Here is a 24,438-nt window from a genome sequence, read left to right on the forward strand (position 1 = left end):
TCCTCCGAGTTAATGCACTTAGAGCATTTTCTGTGGGGACACACACACTCGAATATATAAAACCGATTTCTAAAAAACCGACTTCTATAAATTCGTCCTTATTCCGTAGTGTAGACATACCCTAAGTTATTTTCTTTACAGCTGTTATTCATAATACTTTAGATCCTCAGAAAGAATTTTTAAAACCCAACCTACACGGCACTTTGGTTTTTACATTTCTGTCAGGGAGGACAATGATACTCAAATAAATCAGTTTCACTTTCAGATTATTAAGTGGTGCAAAATTTTAGGTTTCAAACACTACAGTGGAATGTTTATTCATTTAAAAACTGCTTTCTTTGAAGTCTTAAAATTAGAAAAATTTCTACTGGGTCTTTCAGTTTTATAAAAGCTTTCTTTTGAAAAAAATATATTTTGGGCCAAATTTAAATTCACAACACCTGATCTACATCCATCAAGATGGCATATTCTTGCTGGTTAATTTTTATTATTAAATTAAAAGCATTTACACATTGTAATGATTTGTCCTTGTATTGCTTTAGTAATTAGAATTTCTAAGGCCAGATTTAATAATTTTATTAAGATGATAAAATTAAAAAAAATGGTACAGTGTTTAAGCGTAGAAGTTTCTGATTACCAGGGAATAACATACAGATTATCAAGGGGTGTGAAGTTCGGTTTAGGATCAGGTGGTGTAAGGAATACATAATCTGCAATATTCCCGATTGGGGGTCAAAGTACAGACATTGAAATATGAGGGTATGTTGTTCATATAATGGCTATGTTCAGGTGTGGAGTATGAGTGGATACGATGATGAGGATGGATTTACCCTCATTTGGTGAGATGTAATGTTCAGTGAGTTTATGGTTCCAGTTCATATGTCCTGATTCCCCAGCAATTGTTGAAGCTACACCCTGTGCAAACTTTTAGTGCAGACAAAGAAAGTTGCAATTTGCAACGCTGGGCCTTCTTACCCAGACTTCACACTAGTGGCAAACTGCAGTTTGCTTTGTTTCAGGCTGGCAAGTGTGCAGCTACTTTGGCAGCTAGCCATCAATTGCTGGAATTCCCATCACAAAGAAAGCCCAAGTCTCAAGGGTTTTCACATGCAGAATCCTGCCTCCCTTTCTCCCTTCTCTTTTTCTCAGACCCACTTTCCTTCTGCCTTTGATGTATCTACACACATCAACTTCCTCTCCTCTGCCCCCAGGTCCCCATCCACACTGCCTCTCACACAGCTCTCCCCATTGCGTCTGCTCCCCCCCACCTCTAGTGGTACTGCCTGCATTATGGTAGCACTTCAAACCCCACCTTGTGCGTCTCCTCCCCCGCATTTACCCCCAACTCCCCCTCCCCCTTCCCCCATCTGCTCCCCTCTTCCTCATCCATCTGCCCTCCCCCCTCCTCCTCCCCCCCCATCTGACCTCCTCCTCCCCATCTGACCTCCCCCCCTCCTCCTTCTCCCCCTCCTCCTCCCCATCTGACCTCCCCCCCTCCTCCTTCTCCCCCTCCTCCTCCCCATCTGACCTCCTCCCCCTCCTCCTTCTCCCCCTCCTCCTCCCCATCTGACCTCCTCCCCCTCCTCCTTCTCCCCCTCCTCCTTCTCCCCCTCCTCCTCCCCATCTGACCTCCCCCCCTCCTCCTTCTCCCCCTCCTCCTCCCCATCTGACCTCCCCCCTCCTCCTTCTCCCCTCCTCCTCTCCATCTGACCTCCCCCCTCCTCCTTCTCCCCCTCCTCCTCTCCATCTGACCTCCCCCCTCCTCCTTCTCCCCCTCCTCCTCCCCATCTGACCTCCCCCCCTCCTCCTTCTCCCCCTCCTCCCCCCATCTGACCTCCCCCCCCTCCTTCTCCCCCTCCTCCCCCCATCTGACCTCCTCCCCACATCTGGCCTCCCCCCTTCTCCTTCTCTGACCTCCTCCCCACATCTGGCCTCCCCCTCTCCTCCTCCCCCCACATCTACCCTCTCCTTCTCCCATCTGCTCCCTTCTCCCTGACCCATCTGCCCTCCCCTTCTCCTCCTCCCCCTACATCTACCCTCTCCCCACATCTGGCCCCTCCCCCTCCGGAAGCCTGCAGACCCAGCCAGGCTGCCTTCATTGATTCTAACTGATCTCCCCCACTTCCGTTCCGGGTCCTTCCGGCGCGCGCGGGGGCTTCTGGGACACTTCCGCCCCTGCGACGCCTCCTCCCCTCGCGTGAGCGGCCGGATGCTGGAGGGAGCCCCCGGGACGCGCCAGGGGTGACGTCACCGCGCCGTCCACACCCCGGATGGGAGAACTCCCCGGTGACGTAAACGCTCCCGCTCTCCCCAACCCGAAGGACCTCGACGTGCCCCGCCCTCTCACACAGGAGTGGCACTCCGGGAAACCAATGGGCGCCGTGAGACGGCTTCGGGCGGAGCGCCGTGCCCGAGGAGCGACGTTAGCGAGAGCCAATGGCGGTGACGGGTGTGGCAGCCCCGCCTCGCGGCTGCCTGACCGCCCGTCCCAGGTTAGGCTGCGCCTGTCAGTGGGGGCGGCGGGATGGCGGCGCTTTACGCTTGTACCAAGTGCCACCAGCGCTTCTCCTTCGAGGCGCTGAGCCAGGGGCAGCAGCTGTGCAAGGTCCGGGGGGATGGGGGACTTGGGGGGTCCACGGGAGGAATGGGGGACAGGGGGAGCCCTGGGAAGGGATGGGGGCGTGAGGAGGGGATGGGGGCAGGGGGAGGAGTGGGGGGGGAATGGGGGATAGGGGGAGCCCTGGGAAGGGATGGGGGCAGAGGGAGCCCCGGGAAGGGATGGGGGAGGATTGGGGGAGCCCTGGGAAGGGATGGGGGCAGGGGGAGGAGTGGGGGAGGGGATGGGGTCACAGGGAGGGGATGAGGCCCTGAGAGGAGTGGGGGAAAGGATGGGAGCCCCTGGGGGGAGGGGATAAGGGATTGGGGGAGCCCTGGGAAGGGATGGGAGGAGTGAAGGAGGGGATGTGGCCCTGGAAGGGATGGTGCCCCCTGGGAGGAGTGGGGGGCGAGGATGGGGGCTCTGGAAGGAGTGATTGTCATGAAGAATACTTCTGCTTTGTCCAAGATGTTCTGTTGTTGTGTTTGGGGGGGGACTGTTGAGTCTTTGGGGAACGTGTGTGGTAGAAGCACTAACTCTTCTTTTTGCTGCAGGAGTGTCGAATTGCGCATCCCATTGTCAAGTGCACGTACTGCAGGACCGAGTTCCAACAGGAAAGGTAAATTTCTGCTAAGCTTAGACACTGGACAATAAAAAGTAGTTGGCATCTGCTTCTTTAATACACATCCAAAATAGTCCCACTTCAGCCTCTTGATTCTCTCAGCATGGTTCCTTTTTCTATGTGTGAATTTAGCATTTATTGACAGCCCTGGAAACTGAAATTTTCCATAGACTATGTACAGCAGAAGTAGTACCGGTACAAGCTTCACACACACTGGCCCACTAAAGTATCTTAACCTGATCTTTAGGTATCCCCCGTAAAGACTAAGGAGACAGTTTGGTGGCTTTGGGAGTTCTGCTGAGAAAAGCGAACCTGGTATGTTAGTGCCAGTTGGGGCAGGGTTTGTAATTTGGGAACAAGACTGAGAGCTACCAAACTAATTTCACATAAGCCAATGAGCAACCATCTGTTGGTGATAGCTTTGGGTAACTAGTGGGCCATGCTGTTTATGAACTGGCAACCTAAAGGTGAAAGGCTTCATATCCTGTTACCAAAGCCCTGAGACATCCTTTTTCTCCGCTCCTGTTTTCTGTTGCAAAATGTTCCTGACACTAAACTCCTGTCCTCTCCTTCCACCGGTGATTCTTTGTGTCCATAACCCATATGGCATCTGGTTACAGCAGCCCATTCCTTGAAACCCTCGTCATGCCCCTTATGTTGCGCCTTCAATGATCGAGCACTCTGTCATATGTCGTCTGAGTGCTTGTAGGGGGGCCAGTGTTGTGCCCCTTGATGAGGCTCTAATCATAGCCCCAATCTCTGTCAGGCAGACGCATTCTGTGCTCTTGATTTTGCAGCATGGTGTGTGGCGTTTCTTCCTGGGCGGTGCTCAGCTGTATCTTTCAGTGAAGTGCTTGGGTGCTCCTGGAAGCTGTTCCCCTTCTGTGTTTTGGCATGCAAAAATGATTCTTATTCTCTATGCTGTAGCGTAAATACCTGTCTTGTCCTTCTGCATTTGCAGTAGTAAACATGGTTTTCTGCTTGGTTTTAATTTCATTTTTGTGAATATACGAAGAAGAGGGACCAATGATCCCAGCAGCCACTGAGCATATTTCATGCAGGCAGTGTGCAAGGTGGTTCCCTGTTTTCCATCCTGCGGATTGGGGTCAATGAACCTCAGTCCTGATCTGCATCAACCCTGCTATTCTAGTGCTTGCCCTCTCCGGTACTGAGATTATCACTTGTGCCAAGTCATGTAGTTTGATGCTGGTTAAATGTCTGCTGCAGATTAGCTGGTGACCAACTAACTCATTTTGTTGGTGACCATAATCCCAATTGAGCAAATACGTGCATAAATTAAAGTCTGAGGTCTTAATTAAATTAAAGGGGCTGCCTTATGAAAATGCCGTCTTTCAATAATACCTCACTGTGGTAGATTTATCATCACCAGGCAGGGGTAGCAAATACATTTTATATAAAAGCCACTAGTGAACATGAATACAAAAATCCTGCCAGGAGAGTTGTAGGGTTAGGGGAAATTTAGCGCTCAAGCACAGAGGGCTTAATCTGTATCCAGATATTGCTGACACAGTTATACTTCATTCTTGCTTTTTCTTAATCTTTTGTTTTAATAGCAAAACCAACACAATATGCAAGAAATGTGCTCAGAACGTGAAACTCTATGGAACGGTAAGTGCTGGGGACTCTCCCGTCCACCCTCATAATTATAATGCTATTTCCATTGTCTTTCGCCTGAAAATGTGTAACAGCCTGTCTGTGTAGGGGTTACCTCATGCACTACTGAAATGCAGTGCCCTTTTGAGTGAAACATAAGACGCTTTTTTATGGTGAATGGCAATACTTCACATGAGTTTAGGACAGCAAGTGACCGATTTCTTATCCAGTTGAAATTAAATGGGGGATTTAGGGAAATCAGAATGTGATAACCTAAACTGAAATTTGACCACGAAACTGGAATAAACATTTCTTCCCTTTAGGATGAGGTTTGAAGCTTAGGTCCTGACCACTTGTCATTAAAGATCCCATGGCACCTTATGCAGAAGTCACTATAAGTTCAGGTATCCTGGCCAATCACATATACTGCAATTAGTAGTTTGGATGCCTGATCCCTGGTTTATCTAGATCGGTGGTCTCCAAACTTTTTGGATCGCGCACCCCCAGGGCCAGCTCTAGGGATGCAAAAAAGAAGAGCTGCCGCCGGCGTGCTGCCGAAGACGGAGCAGGGAGAGCCGAGCTGCCGCCGGCATGCTGCCAAAGAATCAAAGGTCCAGGAGCGCTCCTCCTGCCGCGCACCCCCCACTTTGGAGACCACTGATCTAGATATATGCACAATTCTTGAGTCACTATGAAGATGGGACTGTTTGAGTGATAGAAAAATGCACATGTGCCATATATTTACAAAGCATTGCTAACCTGTACTGTATCTGTCCTTTTTAAAGCCAAAACCATGCCAGTACTGCAACATAATAGCGGCATTTATTGGCAACAAGTGCCAGCGCTGTACGAACTCAGAGAAGAAGTATGGGCCACCTCTCTCCTGTGAACAGTGCAAGCAACAGTGTGCATTCGACAGGAAGGATGATAGAAAGAAGGTGAGTTTCTATGTAAAATGGGGCTGGAAAGGTGAAAGAACTAACCACAGTAATAGCCTATTCATCTTCTGCACAGAGTCACAGGATTTCAGCAACAGTAACGTGTCGGCTATAAAGTATTTTCTGGCCAGCTCAAGAATTTACATTTGCAATGAGAGATGTTAAAACACTAAGTTCATTGGATTACTTTATATTTTCAGCATCATAGTTCCTTGATCCGGTCTTTTTCTGAACTGGACTTAGTGTAGGTACACACACAAGTGAGAAGGGACCCCACTCCAAAATGAGTGGTAGAGATAAAGGGAACTTCACATACTGTGAATTGTCCCAAAGGTAAGCATATGCATAAGTCTTTTAACATGGGCCCCAGGCCTACAGTTTTGGATGGTGTATAAGTAGTTCCCACCATCTGGACAGAGCCCCTTAGAGCAGTAGTTTTCAATCTGTGGTCCATGGACCTGTTGATGTCGGCCGGTCTATGTCTAATCCTTAAGGTTGTTGAGGTTGTTGTTACGATAGGACAGTGGTTCTTAACCTGTCGGGGTCCGCAGACTATGCCTAAGATTTCCAAAGGGATCCGCACCTCCATTCAAAAATGTTTAGGGGTCCACAAATGAAAAAAGGTTGAAAACCATTGAAACAGAGTATTAGTGTTCAGGTTCCTAAAGCATGTGCCTTGGAGTCCAGGTGTTGACCTTTGTGTTTATAAAAATCCAAATTGCACAGGATGTGATTTCTTGCTTTAAAATGTCATGGGGAACATGTGATATAAACAATCCAAGAAGTGTCAGCTCAGAACAGATGGTAGCTGTGCCAAGTTTTTATCACTGTGACTTGCTGGCTGCATCGCACTGGCAGTGTTGAATGCAGTCAACACCTTTTCTAACCACATCAGGGACCCCTCGAGTCACTGCATGTGTGTTGTTTGTGACTGCATACCTTGTGTCTGTAAATCCTGAGCATGGTTGACCTGAAGTTGCCATCAGGCTACTTGTCTTCTCTGTGCTTGGGATGTGGGGAGGAAGCGAGAGAAAATCCTCTGACTCCCAACTTGCCTTTCAGGTGGATGGGAAGCTGCTGTGCTGGCTGTGTACGTTGTCCTACAAACGGGTCCTACAGAAGACCAAAGAGCAACGCAAACATCTAAGCAGCTCTTCACGGACGAGCCTGCAAGAGAAGGAGCAGTTCAGCAGGCTCAGCAGTGGCAGCCACTACAACAGGTAACTTGCATGTAAATGCTGCAGATATGCTCCGTTCTAGCACTTTCCTCCTGCAGGAGGGCTGACTGCTTCAAACTCATCAGACCCACTTCCAACAAAAGCGGGAGAGGAGTCTTGGACCTCACTACTGCGTAACTGGGGTGACTTTTAACATCGTTATGCATCTTTTTGCATAAAGCCTGGATAATTCTGACTTAATGAATATGCAAACCCAGTAGTTCTAACCTCAACTCCTAATAGTGTCACAACACTACTCAGTGAGATCTGTTTTACAGAATGCTTATTGACACGCTGTTTTCTCAAATAACTAAAGCTGCATTTGTCAAATTAATGACAGAAGTGCATTAATTCATTCAGTAGCCTTGCTCTTCCAGGTGGCTGAAACTGGGATATAAAAAAGTGAAATGACTTGTCCCAGTTAACACAGCAAGTCAGTTGGCAGAGCTAGGACTCCTGACTCAACCACTAGACATGTTTCCCCAGCATTCAAAATTGACTGACTCAGATCAAACACTGCAGCTGAGATCACCTAGGAGACTCTTGGTGATGATCCCTAGTTTGAACATCTCGGGGCTGCTGCTCAGGTATTCTCAGTGGGGACTTAGGATGAGCTGATCCTTTTCTGTGCATTGTGGAGTGTATTACAGTTCTTGTTGACATTGGGTCAACTTAGATTTATCTTTAAATATATGGTTTTGGACATAGAATGTTCATGTGCCCAGAAGTTTGTTTGGCACATTGTATAAAATAAACTCTAGTTTCTCTTTAAGGAATTATCTTTTATTTGGCCATCACTATGCTTGGAGCTCTCTTCTCTCTAAGTTTGTTGTGAGTGTGCTTTAGTGGGAGATGGTATTTATCTGTGCCTCTTTCTTGTTTCCGGACAGTCTCTGATTCACATGCCTTTTAGGTTCTGACATGTATCTTCATTGTTTTTCTTCGTAGCCAGAAAACCTTATCCACCTCCTCTATTCAGAATGAAATTCCAAAGAAGAAACCCAAGTTTGAGGCCATATCAGCCAATGGTGACAGGTGAGCCAGTTGGTTGGGAAAGATGCCAGTGGGTGGTCTCATTTAAGTTTGTGTAAGAGAGAATTCAGTGCAATTAGCAGGATGCTTATATGACAGAATGGGGCTCTCAAACATTGGTACTGCAAGGGCTGCATTAGCAGCTTTCTGGGACCCCACAGGCCAACCCTACCTAGCACCTAAATGTACACTTGAAAATCAAAAGATGCCCAGTGTTTGTACCTACTAGAAACTGCTTGTTGGTTGAGTTCACCAGCAGTTACAACCTGCAGCCTGGATCAGCTTTATCCTCACCCTGCAATGACAGGGGAAGGGTGGCCACAGGCTGCGTGATGGGCTCTGGTCTGCAGTTTGGGCTACAACGTTATCTGTTAGACTAAAAGCTAGGCTGCAGTCAGAATAAAGAATAGAATGCAGGGAGACAATCATTAGATGAGAGAATATAGAGAGAAGTCTTATCTCCCCCCATCCTGTGGGAGGGAAAGTGATAAACAGCTTCCTCTGAACACAGTGGACCCGATTCTGCCACTGCTATATGCATGCAGTTCCCATTGACATCAGAGCTTGCATGCAGCAGAACGGACCTCACTAGCTATATAAGGAGAGAGTGAGATGGATATTTTTTTTTTTTTTACACTCTTGTACATGCATATTTTCATTCCTCCCTTTCCTCTCTGATTCTCAGCGTTCCTTCCTCTCCCGAGATGCTTTGCCCCCCTACCCAGAGTGCCCCGTCCGTGTTGGTGCAGTGGGCTGCTTCCCAACAGAGTCCCGGTGCCCATCATTATCCTGTTTCTCAAGGCACTGACGTCCTGAAGTGAGATCACCTATCGTTTTCTCCCACCCCCGGTTGCCCTCCTGCCCTGGGAATTGTCTCACATATGGAAACTGTCCCCATCGATGGCTCTTCTTCCAAACTGCATTGAATTGGGAATATAGAGCACAGCATAGGCTCACTAGTGCCAGAGAGTCTTATTAAGTCTGTTGAAGTCACTGGTAAAGTGCTCACCGTCCATCTCAATTGTTCATCATTTAACTCCAAATCACCTCTGTCCTAAGGACACCTGTTAGCCCATTGTCTTTGGCTATTGATGTAAGAAATGCCAAAGCGTGAAACTGAGTTTAAAGAATTCTTTAGGGTGTAGCGGTTGCACAATTCTTTAAACTGAATTGAATGCTGATTGACAGGAGACTGAACACCGCCTCCCCCTGGCCAGAGCAGGTACAGCACAAGCAGTAGTGCTGCAAGCTGCCCTCTACCAGTGCACCTCAACCTTGACCTTTAGGGTGCGCTATTTCATCTTTGGCCCCTCTGCTGAGGCTGCCAGCCGTGTTGTAGGGCAGTGCCACTTGTGATGGTAGAACTTTTTAAATATCTGCTCGCTAGGAACTGGAGTGAGCTCCTTTAATTCATTTCACATAAACTACCGAGCAGCCATTATCCGGTAACAAACCTTGCTCACACGTTATCTGGAAGCAAAAAGGCTCCATGCCCTAATACGAATTCCAAGTCATCCATTCAAAAAAAAAACTTCGTAAATGATAAATAAATCAGATTACTTCATTTTCGTTTACTCTTGTACCATATCTTGTTCTCACTTGAAAGCCCTGGTAGGCTGTGATCCTCACCACAAACTTACTCTAGTCTTAGGGAAATCCCATTAATAAGTTATACATAATTATAGCTACTGCTCCTAAGTTCCAGCAATGAGCTGTGTGTTGTCCAAGACATAAGTTGCTGCCATTTTAAATCTATGTGACTCTGTTGCTGTGGGGCAACAGTCACCCTTAGTGGCTAGTGAAGTTTAATCCTGGGGCTGTATTTCCTTGTAGATGTTCAAAACAATAGTTAAACTCTATGATGCAGCTGCCCCATCTTTAACTTAGAGGTGTGGCCCACAAAGACTGCTTCTACATGGGCGACCCCTCTGTGTTACAGCTGAGGGCAGCTGCATCTTTATGCAGAGTAGGTGCTGGCCTTGCGCTCCAGGCAAATTGCCAATGCAGCCTAGGCAAAATTTGTGTGTTCTTGGGCTCAGTGACTTGGTAGCAACCCCTTCGTGGTCCAGCTTATCTCTACTCTTCACCTTTGTTGGCTTTCCATCCTGGTGGATGCAGATGGGTACTCCTCTGGGCTTCATAGGTTCGTGTTTAGTGTCTCTGAGTCGATGATTATCATGTTCTGTCACATGTGTTTTGGGGATTGTTGAGTGACATTTGAGTTATTTATTTTAAAAAGTCTCATTCTGGAGTTTTTATGGTTAATTTGGAGGGTGAATTCTACAGCGCAGGGAGCGGAGTGGCTGACTGCACTGGCAAGAGCTGGGCATAGCATAGGCTGAAGTTAGGTATCATCACCACCCAGCTCTGTCAGGGCTACTCAGCACTGTCCTGCAACAAATTCTACCTTACCGAGTCCCACAACTCTGACGTTGGACCTCACTCAGTTCACTGCTCTTCCACTCGTGGGTCCCAAACAGCTCTAATGGTGTGTTTCCCACCTTGACTTGAGCACCTGTTGCTAGTCCAATTCTGAGCCACCTCAAACAGGTGTGCCAGAGCACCTCAATCCTGGCCCACTGCACCCAGCCCATAGCTTCTTCCTGAATAGAGGCTACCAAATGTGTGTCACAGTTCAGGTCAATTGAACCTGTATTCCCCCTCCATGATTCCTTAAGAGCACTGACTCTAGGCTTCCAACTCCACAGCTGTCACCTCTCTTGGGCAGAGACCCATGTCTTTCTCCTTCCTGACTGGGTTTTGCCAGGCTGCACAGTTCCCTGCCTTCACTGTGATATCCCCAGCAAGCCAGGCTGTCTAACCAGGTCAGCATCTGCATTTTGCTCGAAGGTGAAAACATTACAGAGAAAACACATTAAGAACAATAAAAGAACCTACATGCATGCTAATAAGCTTACCATAGATCACTCCCCAATTCTAGCAGAGTCTCTGGTGGGAGTTTTCCCCATGGTTACAAGTTGATAACAGCCTTAGCTCAGAACTAGCACGCTCGTGAATAGTTTCGTCTGTCCTTTCCTTGGGCCTTTGATCTTGAGGCTCTGGGAAAAGGTGATCAGCAGACAGTAGTCCTCTCCTGGGGCATAGCTTTAAAAGGCTGGGGTTTTGCATTGTGGTGGTAGGGAATTTGCATTCATCTCCCACTAGAGATTCCCCTGGCAAACCACTTTGTCCCAAAAATTCTTGTCAAGTACATTGTTCAGTACAGTCCTTCGAAGTGCATAACATTCCCAGGGTTCACATAATCTCTTTCCCCAAGAGAGGTTACATGCAGTCCCAGCCCACGATAATACATAATCTTTGCATTTAATACAATGGACTCCCAAGTTATTTAAACTTAATTCAATAAGGTTTTTCAAGGATATTGCATGAAATTGCCATATTTGTCTCAATGTGGTCTTACGATATAGACAAATGTTCACAGTGGATTAGATTAAAACACCCGCACTCCTTTCACTTGTGACCACTGAAGGAGTCCAGTTCCAAGACATGAAGAGCTGACTCACTATACCTCTGAGCCATCTCTTTAGCACAGAAAGATCATAAAAACCTCTATCTGATCCTTGTTGGTGAGCCCTAAGACACAAATTTGTTCACCCATATTGTCCTGAGGGAATACTGAGCAGTAAATGCTATTAAATAAAAATCTTCCCACATGCACAAAATTTCTGTGATTATACTTAAAGTACTCAGTTTGCAGGCATGGAGAGGGTGGTTTGGGGTGAACTGCTTCTTCTTTGATGTAGTTAATTCAACCTTAGGCCAAGCTACTACTTCCGTTTAGAAAATATTTGTTTAGGCAGATTTTTCGTAGTTGGGAGGAAATTTCTAAGTTATTTTTAGTGTAATTTGAACGTTGACCTTGACAATGTCCCTTGACAACCAGCCTGACTTTAGTAGCAATGTCTCCAAACAACTGAGACATCATCCCTGAGAAAGGCATTGGTTGTAGGAAAGGAGTGTCACCCCCTGAATTGGGCCCTCCCTAAAGTGTGCAGGATCATTGTACCACAGTTTGTATATGTCAGGGGTATATTTTGGTTGGACTTCTTAAGAGGCTCTTTTTTACCAAAAAAAAGTGTTTTATTGTTTGTTTTTCAGTTTTATTTCTAATTTTGTAGCTAACTTTGTAGCTTCCATTCCTAACTTGAAGTTAGGGTTTGAGATTCACTCAAGACAGGGAAAAGAAACCCTTCTCCTATTGACATGACTTTAAAAAAGTACCCTCTCGGTTTTTTTTTTTCCACCTTGAAGTAATTGCAGAGGCATGTTACAGCAGTTGGATCTCTGAGTACCAACTGTATGCATCCGATGAAGTGAGCCACAAAAGCTTATGCTCAAATAAATTGGTTAGTCTCTAAGGTGCCACAAGTACTCCTTTTCTTTTTGCGAATACAGACTAACACGGGTGTTACTCTGAAACCAGAGCACCTGATTATGCACTCAGATGAGATAGGCAGATGCCTGGCCACTCTGAAATATACACACAGTTTGCACCTGCATAATTACCCCCCACTGTCTGTTTCTAGGCACCAAACTCAAGGGTGAGTTGAGTCTTTTTCAGTTTGGGGCGTCTGTCTTTACTTGTGACTTGCCAATATTTGTTAATGATGCAATAGGATGAGAACCTCTCTTTAAAACCGTCTCAAAATCTCTCCCTTTAGTTCTCTGCTGAGGGGAACAGATGGGTCTTTCTTCCAGTCTCCTCTTCTGCCTTAATAAGTTTTCTTGGCCAGGAGCAAACCAGGGAGTGCAGAATTTCATGAGTGGGTGGCCATGGGAAGTCTGAATCTTCTGGCAATGTTTATTACCTTGGGATACAGCGGAGGATTCATGAAGCAAACTTGGAACCATTAGTGATTATCTTCAAGAACTCTTGGAGGACAGGTGAGGTCCCAGAGGACTGGAGAAGGGCAAACATAGAACCTATCTTTAAAAAGGGGAACAAAGACCAGGGAATTATAGACTGGTCAGCCTAACTTCAATATCTGAAAAGATACTGCAACAAATTATTAAACAATCAATTTGCAAGCACCTAGAGGATAACAGGTCGATAAGGAGCAGCCAACGTGGATTTGTCAAGAACAAATCATGCCATGTCAACCATATTTCCTTCTTTGACAGAGTTACTGGCCTAGTGGATGGAGGGAAGCAGTAGATGTGATATATCTTGATTTTAGTGAGGCTTTTGACAGTCCCATATGACATTATCACACACAAACTAGGGAAATGTAGTTACTGTAAGGTGGTTACACAGTTGCTTGAAAGGCTGTACTCAAGAGTAGGTATCGGTGGTTCACTATCAAACTGGGAGGATGTATTTTATGGGGTCCTGCAAGGGTCTGGTACTAGTCAATATTTTTATTAATGACTTGGATAATGGAGTGGATATTATACTTATAAAATTTGCAGATGACACCAAGCTGGGAGAGGTTGTAAGCGCTTTGGAGGACAGGATTAGAATTCAAAATGACTTTGACAAGTTGGAGAATTGGTCTGAAATCAACAAGATGAAATTCCATAAAGACAAGTGTAAAGTACTACTTTGTGCATTTAATCTTTTTTTCCTCAATTACAAAATGGGGAATGACTGGCTCAGTGGTAGTACTGCTGAAAAGGATTCAGCAATTATAGTGTATCACAAAATGAATACGAGTCAACAGTGTGATGTGGCTGTAAAAAGTGCTAATATCATTCTGGGGTATATTAACAAGAGTGTTGTATGTAAGACGTGGGAGGTAATTGTCCCACTCTACTCAGCACTGGTGAGACCTCAGCTGGGGGACTGTGTCCTTTTCTAGGTCCCACAGTTTAGGAAAGATGTGGACAAACTGGAGAGAGTCCAGAGGAGAGCAACAAAAATAATAAGAGGGTTAGAAAACCTGACATGTGAGGAAAGGTTTAAAAAAAATGGGGCATGTTTAGTCTTGAGAAAAGCAGACTGAGGGGGGACCAGATAACAGTCTCCAACTATGTTAAGGGCTGTTATAACAATAGGTCTCCAGGTCCACTGAAGGCAGGTCAAGAAGTAATGGGCTTAATCCACAGAAAGGAACAGAGATTTAGGTGAGATATTAGGGAAAACTTTGTAATTATAAGGATAGTTGAGCACTGGAATAGACTTCTAAAGGAGGTTGTGGAATCCCCATTGTTGGAAGTTTTAAAGACCAGGCTGGACCTTTCAGGGATGGTTCATGTTTCCTTGGTCCTGCCTCAGAACAGAGGGCTGCCCTTGATGACCTCTCAAGGTCCCTTCCAGCCCTGCTTTTCTATGATTCTGTGTGCCCCTCGTGGCCAAGGAATGGAGTAGGATAGGGAAGGGCTTACTTGTAAACAGGCAATTCAGTGAAGAAACTTTGCTTTCCCCCCACAGAGAGTATCTTAGTTTTTGCTCTCCTCTGCTCCCTCTCTCCCTCAGCATGTCTGTGTGGTGTGTGGAAGCCTGAAGCTCTTGTTGAGAGAGTGGAGATGCTAAGAGTGACATTACTGCATTGTGCATATGTATAAAGGTGCTGGAGGCTGCTTTGCTTCCCTCACTCGAATCTGGTACCTGTGTGTCGTATTGCAGAGAAGTAGCACATTACAACGTTCTGGGATGCAGGCTCTCGTTAAATGCTCCGTATAGACAAAGACTGGCCATGTAGAACATTATGGGTGTTAACCCCAGCCAGCTGACATGCAGTTAAATACATCTTCTTGTCAATACCAAGCATTCAACATCATGTTAGTTAACGTGTTCTGTGACAATAAGACTCTCTAATGCAGATAAACCCCCACAGATCTGCAGTATTAAGCATCCCTTTCCTCCCTGGCCAGGACTTCTTTCCCATCCCAGCATGTCCTGTTACTTTTATGACCTGCACAACTCCATTCATTGAATTTCTCCTTTTGGATTCCCAACAGGGACACTTCTACCCCACACACACCACGTAAGGGAGAAAAACCTTTCTCCATCACATCCCAGAGACCCTGTCCCATCATTCAAACTATGTCCAATTAGATTCTGTCTTTTCAAAGTACTGAAGAAACTCCCTTGGGAGGAAGGCAGCAGATATTCTTATTCCCATTTTACAGATGGGTAAACTGAGGCATGGGTGACTTGACTTGTCTCAGGCCACAGACTGAGTCAGTAACAGTTACATTAATAATCAGGTGATCGTTGGCTGTCAGTGCACTAGGCCACACTGCATTTGCCTTAGACTCTACCAATACTAGGGCCGAATGCACAGTCCAAATATATGACAGGTTTCAGAGTAGCAGCCGTGTTAGTCTGTATTCGCAAAAAGAAAAGAAGTACTTGTGGCACCTTAGAGACTACCAATTTATTTGAGCATAAGCTGTAGCTCATGAAAGCTTATGCTCAAATAAATTGGTTAGTCTCTAAGGTGCCACAAGTACTCCTTTTCTTTTTCCAAATATATAGTCCAGGTGAGATACTTGCATTATTTATTATTAATTTTCAAATAATTTATACAGCAGCAATAGCATGTAATATTGGGAAACTATTCCTTAGCACCAAGGGGTAACTGTTAGACATATTGTAAAGACAGACTAAACAGTACAGAAGGTGGTGTATAGGTAGATAACTTGTGGCAGGGACCATCTCTTTGTTCTGTGTTTGTACAGTGCCTAGCACAACGGGGGTCCATGACTGGGGATCCTGGGCATTCTTGCAATACACACAATATGCTTTACCAGAGACGGGGACTGTGTGCGTCTTGCCCAAACAAGCTGTCAGCCAGCCAGCTAGATTCATAGTGTCTGAGGGTGTGTCTGAGGAAGTGTATATCTTCCCTTCACTCTTTTTCTCTTCCTGAATAGTCTTTGATGTGGTAATGAAGCTTTTTTCCAAATCATTGTGCCATGGCTGGAATCAAAATACAAAAAGCCCAATGCATCTCTTCCTGTTTTCCCCTGAGATAACTTTGGCTGTAACCTCCACATGCTCTTTCTATTGTTTGTTTAAGTTAGGGGGTTCATTTGTTACTTTTTCCTGTTCCATTGTTTATCAGGGCCCTGATTTGCATTTAGTGAAAGGTTTTCCCCCCCACTGCCATGGACTCCCTGTGACCTAAAGAGGGTTCCTAGGTGATTGCATAAAGTTTCATTAACTCATTAATTGCTTTTCCATACCTCTTGGTTTGAAAATGGATAGTTTCCATGCAAGTAAAGATAGTCTCAGACACTAATGGTTGAAAACATCCCTAACAGTCCCCCATCCTTTCTTGCTGAACGCTTAATATTAAACTTGCCAAGATTCAAATTGTATTGCATATCAGGACATCAGCGATCCTGCCATGTGACTATCTCTGAATTCCCATGGTGTCTGGTTACAGGGTCGTAGGTAACTTATGTAGCCTTTGAATGGATGAGGTTATTCAGATGTCGCTATCTGCGATGTCATCTGTGAAAGGGCTTCCATGTACTGGTGAGTAGAAGAGTGTGTGATGAGATTCTTTCTCTTCTCTCTCTTGCAGCTTTTCTCCAGACCTTGCCCTGGACTCCCCTGGCACGGACCACTTCGTTATTATTGCCCAGCTGAAGGAAGAAGTGGCCACTCTGAAAAAGATGCTGCACCAGAAGGATCAGATGATCTTGGAGAAAGAGAAGAAGGTACAGCCCTGGACCGCTTCCACACAAAAACTGCAGAATGAATTATGAGCCACTTACTTAAAGTCTTTACCTTGCACATTTGTACAGTGCCTGTCTGTTAGCCTTGTGGAAACCAGCTAACTCTCAGGTGGGTGTTGTCTGCAAGCTGGTTAATTTCCAGGGTTAAAGAGCCAGGCACTGTGGCAGGAAAGAAGGTGGCTTTCTGGCTGTTTGGAGGTGGGTGGGCCAGGATTGCAGAGAGGATCAAATTCTGACCATCCACTGCCACACAATGAAGATTTCCCCTTTTTCCTTTGCCTTGTACTCCCAGTATGCCCAGCCTTATGTGCTGCCAGTTCTTGATGACTGCTGGAGTCCAAGAAATGGCAGTAGGCAGGTAGGTTGCATGTGGGGTTGAGTCCAAGAAAGCCCATAGCTGCTCTGTGTGCATAGGTAGAGCAGGCAATGCTCAGACAAGTCTCAGTCCCAACCTGTGGCACCCCCTGCTTTGGCACTTCTGAGTCCCAGGCAGCTCTGCTGACGCACCTCAGCTCTGGCTGCTTTCACAGCATGGTGTGAGAATCCTCTTTCTTACTCAAAGTATTCCTCATAATAGTCACACCCTACTTAGCACGCTACAAATGTTAATTAATCCACTTCCACAAACCCCGTTATCAGGTGGGTAAGTATCATTATCTCCATTTGACAGAGAGAGAAACTGAGGCACGGAATGGTTAGTGGCCTATTGGTGCTCAGCAGGGCAGAAATGAATAAGAGCTATCAGAGCTCAGCCCCTCTGAAAATCAGGCCGCAGATTAATTTCCCAGAGTCACAGAATGCACTGGGGTTACTAAAGATGCACCCATGCTGGGGCCCTGTCTGGGTCCCACCTTTGGTATTAGCCTCAGCTCTTGGTGCATGTCCTCTGGCCTGCAGTTGGGCAGTAAATGTTCTGAACCCTCCTTGGCCTACAGGATCGCAGTGTTAACCCACATGGTGCCTCTCTGAATGTGTTCCTTTCTCCAAGGTGGCTTCTACAGAGACATTTTCCAGGGCAGGACATCTGTTCGGGGTGAAGGAATCTGGACACATCCCTTTTCTCCTCACTCATCCAAAAGCTGCTTGCTTGTTTTTCCTTAGATCACAGAGCTAAAGGCCGACCTGCAGTACCAGGAATCCCAGATGAGGGCAAAAATGAACCAAATGGAGAAGACACACAAGGAAGTCATGGAGCAGTTACAGGTGATGGCATTTCTATTCTAATGTGCTGGGTTGTGATCTTCGCAGGAGTGACTGAGAACACTGCCTAGATCAGAACACTTCTCAGGCTTCCACCCACCCAGCTCTGCTAATGCCTTTCAATCCTGACCTGAAGTACTGCCTATTCGAATAGGACTTGGCCCCCACAGTGCTCTGCCAGGGCACCTGCATCCTTCTAGCCCCCCACTCTCTATTCTCTTCCTGGGCTCAGTTTTATTGTATCCTCTGCAAACTGGATGGGAACCATGAAACACATTTTACTTATTACCAAAGTCAAGCTTGAACCCAGGTGTCAAGACTGTAAGGCCTATTTATCCACCCATTGCACCACCGAGCTCCTGATTTGATTTATTAGCTCAGTAGCCAAGGAGAACAAAGCCTAACAAACAAAGGGTAGTGCTTTTTGTTAGACTAAATAGATATAATTGTAAAGAAGTCTGTGAGCTTGTAGGAAATGTCCTTTTCTTTGGTCAGGCCATGAAAACAGTGTATATCGGCAGAGGTAGATTCTGGTCTGCAGTAGGTCAAAAGAGAATTGGTTAAAAGAAATCGTATATGGGTGCAAAGTTCATCTCCTTAATTACTCTGTCTGGCATTTACAATCAGCTAAAGCTCTAACTATGAGGGGAAAAAAACAAAAAACAAAGGTGCGGATAAGACACAGCAGAAAATGTTCTTTCCCCATCACCACATGCCCAAGTTAATTATTAGGGTAGGACAGGTTTTTGTAGATTACAGTTGCTGTCAGAAATCTATCAGTGCTTGTGAGTTCCTGTCCACTGTGCAATTTCTTAAGTTGTTTCTTAAGTTATCCCAGGCTTCAAACAGTCATGTTATGGATGGGGTTGAGTCACCTTCTTTTAGAACTGAAAAATTTGGAGGCTGGATGGCTTGTGGGGCTGGTAATGGAAGTCAGAGCCCATAATCTCTTATGTTGTCTGCTTGAATCTTTCCAAGTGACCCACAATTGTTCCCCTTGCAGGCTCTTAGGTGACTTGTGTAGAATGAGTTGACATTCTCATTCCAGTTCCTAGTAGGCAAATGTTCACGTTACATGTTGCCACAAACTGGTTGCCTTTGTTGGCAGTTTCAACAGAGAAGCCAAGGGGGACTGAGCTTCCTTTTATCTCTTGAGACAGTCCCTCCAGATCAGGGCAGAAGCACATCTGTCGAGCACAATGTGGGGAAAGCTGTCAATCCAACACCTTTCAATAGCACCAAACTTGCTCCATTTTAAAATAAAAGAAGAATCAAATAACTGAACTGGCTGGCCCTCGCATACCTGCTATTCCTGGATGGAGAGGTGTGTGTGTTTTATACTTAGCACTAAATGAGACAGCCCAGAACTTGGTCTTTCCAGTGTCTGAGTGTAAAACTTCAGCTAACATTGGCAGAGGTTTTGGAAACTGTTTTTCTCCAATGATTCCAAAATAAAAGTTCAAATGGTAGCAGTGATAGCGGGTACCTGGAAATGTTCATAAGATTCACTTAAAAAAAAATCTTAAATGTCCTGTTTTTTCTGGGGAAGCTCAGGTTTGTGTGAGTGCCTCTGTTCTTAAAAGCTTGAAGGAGGCAGAAGAAATTCCTTTCTGCTCTAGCGCTGCATACGTGTAGCATCCATTCTCTTGTTTGTAATCCATCTGCCCAGGGCAGCTGGAGACTTGACTCACACAAGTTCTCAGCTGTAGGCAAGGGTCATTCTAGCACCCTGCATGCCCACTCAATGCAGTTTGCAAACTGAACCAGAAGAGCCATGTCTGGCTTTGCATGCACACCCCTATCATTAGCTTGTGCTGTACCAACAAGATAAGCAGAAGGCCAGAGAATTTGGAGAGAGGTGATTCAGAGGCTTCGTAGTAATACAGTGGAGCCTTTCACTTCTAGTTGCCTGGTTTGAAGCCAGTCTAAGTTAGTAGTGACTGAAAGTTGTTACCCGCTGGCTGTTTGGTGATTGATAAGAAATCATCTGTCTCATCTCTTGTTCACTGAGACCTGGATTCATGTCACAGAAATCACCAGTGCAGTAATGCTTCCTGGTGACATTGGCAGCCTCAGTAAAGAGGCTGGGAGTGAAACAGGCCAGGAATATTGATAGAGCCACTCACCCCTAGAGTTGGTCAGAGTTGAAGAGGATTTGGGGATTCAGTGTGTGCGGGGGGGAGCTTGCACTGCCACTACCCATCCTGCACCTTGTTCTGTGGACTTTGGTCTCCAGAGCCGTTAATTCAGCATTTCTCACAAATAAAAAATGAAAGGGGAAGGAAAGGGAAGTTTCTCAGGCAACTCCCAGTGGAAATGAAAGTGCCCTCCTATCTTGTCTAATGAAAAATCACTTAATCTGTTGTGCTTCGTGATGGAAGCTGATTGCCTGCAGCACTTGGGAAGGAATTCCCCCCTTCTCCCATTTAGGTTGGTCAGGTACATTGGCATTTGCCTGTCTCTGCAGCGTCAGGTGTTGCCAGCTGGTGGAAATGGAATACTGGCCTTGCTGGTGTGAGCCAGTACAGCAACTTCTACATCCCTTTTGGTCTGTATGCAGGAAGCCAGCTGTGCCTGTCCAGGTAGTTCTTGAGTAACAATGATCCACGCTATTAAAATACCCATTTTCACTGTGTTTCCAGGCCAAGAACAGAGAACTCCTGAAGCAAGCAGCTGCCCTATCCAAGGGCAAAAAGCCTGAGAAGTCAGGAGCAATAACCTCCCCTTAAAACAAAAACAAACTGGGAGCTTCCCCAGCATTAACCCAGGAGGCCTGTCTGTTCGGCTGGAATCCAACCTCAGTCTTGTTACTATCCTATCGCTATGGACTCGATGGAACGCCTGGTGTGTGTTGCCTTTCGACAGCATGGTTGAGTGTGTCTGGTTTCAATATCTGTTGAATACTGTTATATAGTATAGTGATCCACAGGGAGCGGTGCCCCCACACATCTTGCTGTCCCCCGTGCCCTGGAACGAATGGTCTCCAGAAGAGACCCTGTTTGGAAAACAGGTATTACCACTGCCACTTCCTACATTAGAAACCAGGGATCCTGTGATACTGGAGACCCGTCTCTGCAGTTTAAAATCTGCTGGTCTGAGGCACAATCAGTTGTTGGCTGGTTTTCAGGCTTACCAAGAGCTTTGGGGGCACAGTGAGAGCTTTATTTTCAAGTGTTTTGTTCCTTCTTTCAATGGAAGCTCTTAAATCGCCTTCCCCAAAGGGAGCAGGAGGCTGCACGCCGATCTGCCTGGAGCGGTTACGCTACCTTTCAAAACCTGTTCCAGAATCCAGGCTATAGATTTCTCTTGGGTTTTTAAAATATTGGCTTGGCAAACCTAACTGCCTGTTTTGATAACTTTTGGTTTGAGAGTCTTACAGAATAATTGTGCATAACCATATGGTGGCCCTGTGGGGCTCTGGTTAGTGGCTTGGGCTAATCTAACTTCTCTGGCACGGCCTTCTGCAGTAAAGGCAGAAGGAGAGCTTGAGGCTCTATTAGACGCGCTCTCCCCTCCCAAGTCCCGGATCAAGTTGATCCTTTTATATCTTCTCCTCTCCACCCCACTTCACTAACATCAGATGTTACAAGAAGTGAGTTCAGTCAGGTCAATAGTGACACAAAGTAGGAAGTGCTTCTTGGGTGCTGGGCAGAGAAGCCCCCAACCTCCATTCCCAACAAAAGCCAGCAGGATAAAAGAGCTGAGAAGGTTCTCTGCTTTTCTGAAACAATCTGACTTCAGAGGCAAAGAGGCCATAAACAGCTCCAGTAAGGTCAGCTGGAATGTGTATTTCCAACCCACCCTCATTAGAGGAGAGCTGAGCTCTGCAGCTGTCTGAGCCCTGCCCTCAGGGCATCTCTTAGAGGGGGAAAAAAGCACTCTGCCATTAGGGGGAAATGCGCAGATGGGCTCTCAAGTCAGCAGGTTCCAGGCCAGGTTACTCCATGGAATCCCACTGGCCAGCCCTATTCACACAAGGTGAAGAGAGAGCTCAGGGGTTAGAGACCCTACCTCGGGGGGAGTAGGGGAAGGAAACAACCTTAATGTAGACAGGCACCAAATGGAAAGAGATGAGACACTGACCCTTTGAGACAGGGCTAGCTGCTCTAACTGGGTTTTTATTAATCTTTTAAGTAGAGAGTTGCAATTTTTTTTTTTAAGATGAATTTATTCAATGGCACTTTTCAGATGTTAGCTTTGAGCGTGGAAGAGCACACTGAAGCATCAGATACTGTCGTGTGGTTTTTGTTTTTGTTTTTAAAAAGACTTTAGGATGCTGAGAAATCTTTGCACTCTGCCAGAGTGTGACAGCCGGAAAAAAAAAAAAAACCACCTAATTTTATACTTCACATATTTTTAGAAAAAGTCTGAAATGTATCAATAGGATTTTTTTTAAAAATGGGGGCTTTGCTTCTTAGCTTCCCTCAGGACACAGAAATAATAGAGGGAGAAGGGCCTTGTATATACAATGTTGTTGTTTTTTTAATTGTGACACATTGATCATGCAACTGAGTAGCTGATGGTTTGTAGTAATAACGTTGTTTCTTTGTATGTTTGTAATAATGGAGATTTTAAAGGGATGCTTTGATTTGTACAAAACTCTGACAAACGTTAAAAGTGTTTTAAACAAAATCCTCTTGATCTGTGTGATATTTTATGTTTGCCTTTTTTGGGCTGAATCCCTAAAAGGCATCCTTAGCTCTCACCTCGGAATGATTTGTCTGCTGATCCTGGCTGTGCACCTGAAGCACAATGGTGAAGTGGTGCTACTCATGGGTGTGGGGTGTGTGTGGAGAATTGAACAGCATTTTCTTTAATTCGGCTTTCTTGTATTTTGGCTTCTATCTTTTAAATTCTCACAGTCAAGAATCAGTGTCACTTAACTAGTTACATCCACACACTTCAAATTTATCCCAGGTGTGCCAGTCAAGAAGATCCTCATTCATTTTGCTTCTCCAACCAGAATTGCTTCATGAACCAAAACTAAACAGGGAACAGCACTTGACAGGAAAAAAGACTAAAGGGTAGATTTTTCAAGGTACAATAGCAGATGCTTAATGACCATTTGTGCCTCTCCTCCTAGATCATCTGTTGGTAGGGCTGGTCGAAAAAACACGTTTTTGGTCAGGAGAAATTCCAATTCCACAAAATTTAATCTGACAACTGAACATTTTCAATTTGGAAACGCTGTCACAGTGCACCGTGGGAGGAGCTGTGTGGGTGTCCCCTGTGTGTATTCTCCTCTATAGACTGGACATCCATGATGGGCTCTTAGAGGGGGAAGGCGGTGCACATGGGAGGTGTAGTGTGGCAGCCTGTGGAGAACAGGGACATGAGGCAATCAAATTACTGCTTGCATTGAGCCATCCCCACAACATTTCCATGTTTTCGGGTTTGTGTTTTGTTTTTCAAAGAAAAATCCTTTTTTTTTTTTTTTCTCTCTCTCTCTCTCTCTCTTCAGAAAGCAGGCATTGTAAGTGCAAGGTTTCACTGTAGCTAAAATCCATTTTTCTGTCAAAACAGTTTTAATGAAAACTGACCAGCCCTGGCTTTTAGGGGGTAAGTGCAAAAGAGTGTGATGAAAAAAGAGATATTGACCATATGAACTGAAATATATTTAAAAATAAATTGGAGGTAGCTTGGCCCAAAGCACCACAGTCTGGTCTCATGTTATTGTTCAGAAGCAGTTGCCATCACAGCTTTTGAACCCCATAGTGGGCAACATTGATTACATCCTAAAGCACTTGGCCATGGTCCACCTACCTTAGTGAAAGGAAAATGTGTGTGTTTTCTTTATGGCAGCTGTCAGGTCTCAAAGCCCTTTTCAAACAGTGTGACTTGCTGGTGGGGGAGGGGGAGAAACTGGACACATGCTCAGTTTTCCCCTCTTATATGTTTATAGAAGTCCTGAAGGGGTTGGGTTTCTTTTTTAAACGTACAGTATGTTTTTCAACTGAAAAATTTCAAAATTGTTGTATCTGGTTTTGCTGGAGCTCCAGTGCTCTAAGCTGGCTGAAGGGCCCTTTAATTCTGGAGAGAGAAGGTAGTTTATGTCCAGGGACCAATTGTTGGATGGTTCCCTATTAAGGATGACACAAGCAAAAGAAAACCACAATACAGCAATAACACTTACCATTTATATGGTGCTTTTTAAGTTCTGTGTAAATGTTATTTTATCCCTGCCTGCACCCAAGTTATCCCCACTTTACAGCAGCTAGGAAAATGGGTTGGTGAATTCGTTTGCTCAAAGCTACATGGAAAGTCAGTGGCAGAGTTGGGAATAAAATGCAGGACTCCTGAGTTCTGATCCATTGCTCTGATTCCTAGACAAGCACTCCCTTTCAAAATCGCCATCCTGCCTTTCAGCCTATAAAGATATAGGGCTTGTACACACTAGCACTTACGCTGGTATAACTTATGTTGATCGGGGGTGTGAAAAAGCCACCCCTCTGAGCGACGTAAGTCACACACACCTAAGCCCCGGTGTGTACAGCACTGTGTTGGTGGGAGAGCTTCTGCCGCCAACATAGCTACCGCCACTCGCAGAGGTGGATTTAGTATGCTGACATG

At 45.6% G+C, this 24,438-nt stretch overlaps 1 protein-coding gene across 2 annotated transcripts; it reads left to right on the plus strand.

Annotated features, from left to right (window-relative positions):
• Positions 1–2,427: 2,427 nt before the first annotated feature.
• Positions 2,428–22,500, plus strand: FAM76A (family with sequence similarity 76 member A). 2 transcript variants are annotated; one of them, XM_037881738.2, is made up of 10 exons: positions 2,447–2,605; positions 3,151–3,215; positions 4,793–4,847; positions 5,618–5,770; positions 6,833–6,990; positions 7,936–8,022; positions 8,705–8,836; positions 16,515–16,650; positions 17,770–17,871; positions 20,511–22,500. In XM_037881738.2, exons 1-10 carry the CDS (start codon positions 2,525–2,527, stop codon positions 20,595–20,597), a joined length of 1,056 nt encoding a protein of 351 aa, XP_037737666.1. In that variant the 5' UTR covers positions 2,447–2,524; the 3' UTR covers positions 20,598–22,500. The 2 variants fall into 2 exon arrangements, with proteins under 2 accessions (XP_037737667.1, XP_037737666.1); XM_037881739.2 differs by lacking the exon at positions 8,705–8,836 and having other exon boundaries at positions 2,428–2,605.
• Positions 22,501–24,438: the final 1,938 nt, after the last annotated feature.

Source organism: Chelonia mydas, chromosome 19, assembly GCF_015237465.2.
Source record: "Chelonia mydas isolate rCheMyd1 chromosome 19, rCheMyd1.pri.v2, whole genome shotgun sequence".
Lineage (NCBI taxonomy): Eukaryota > Metazoa > Chordata > Testudines > Cheloniidae > Chelonia > Chelonia mydas.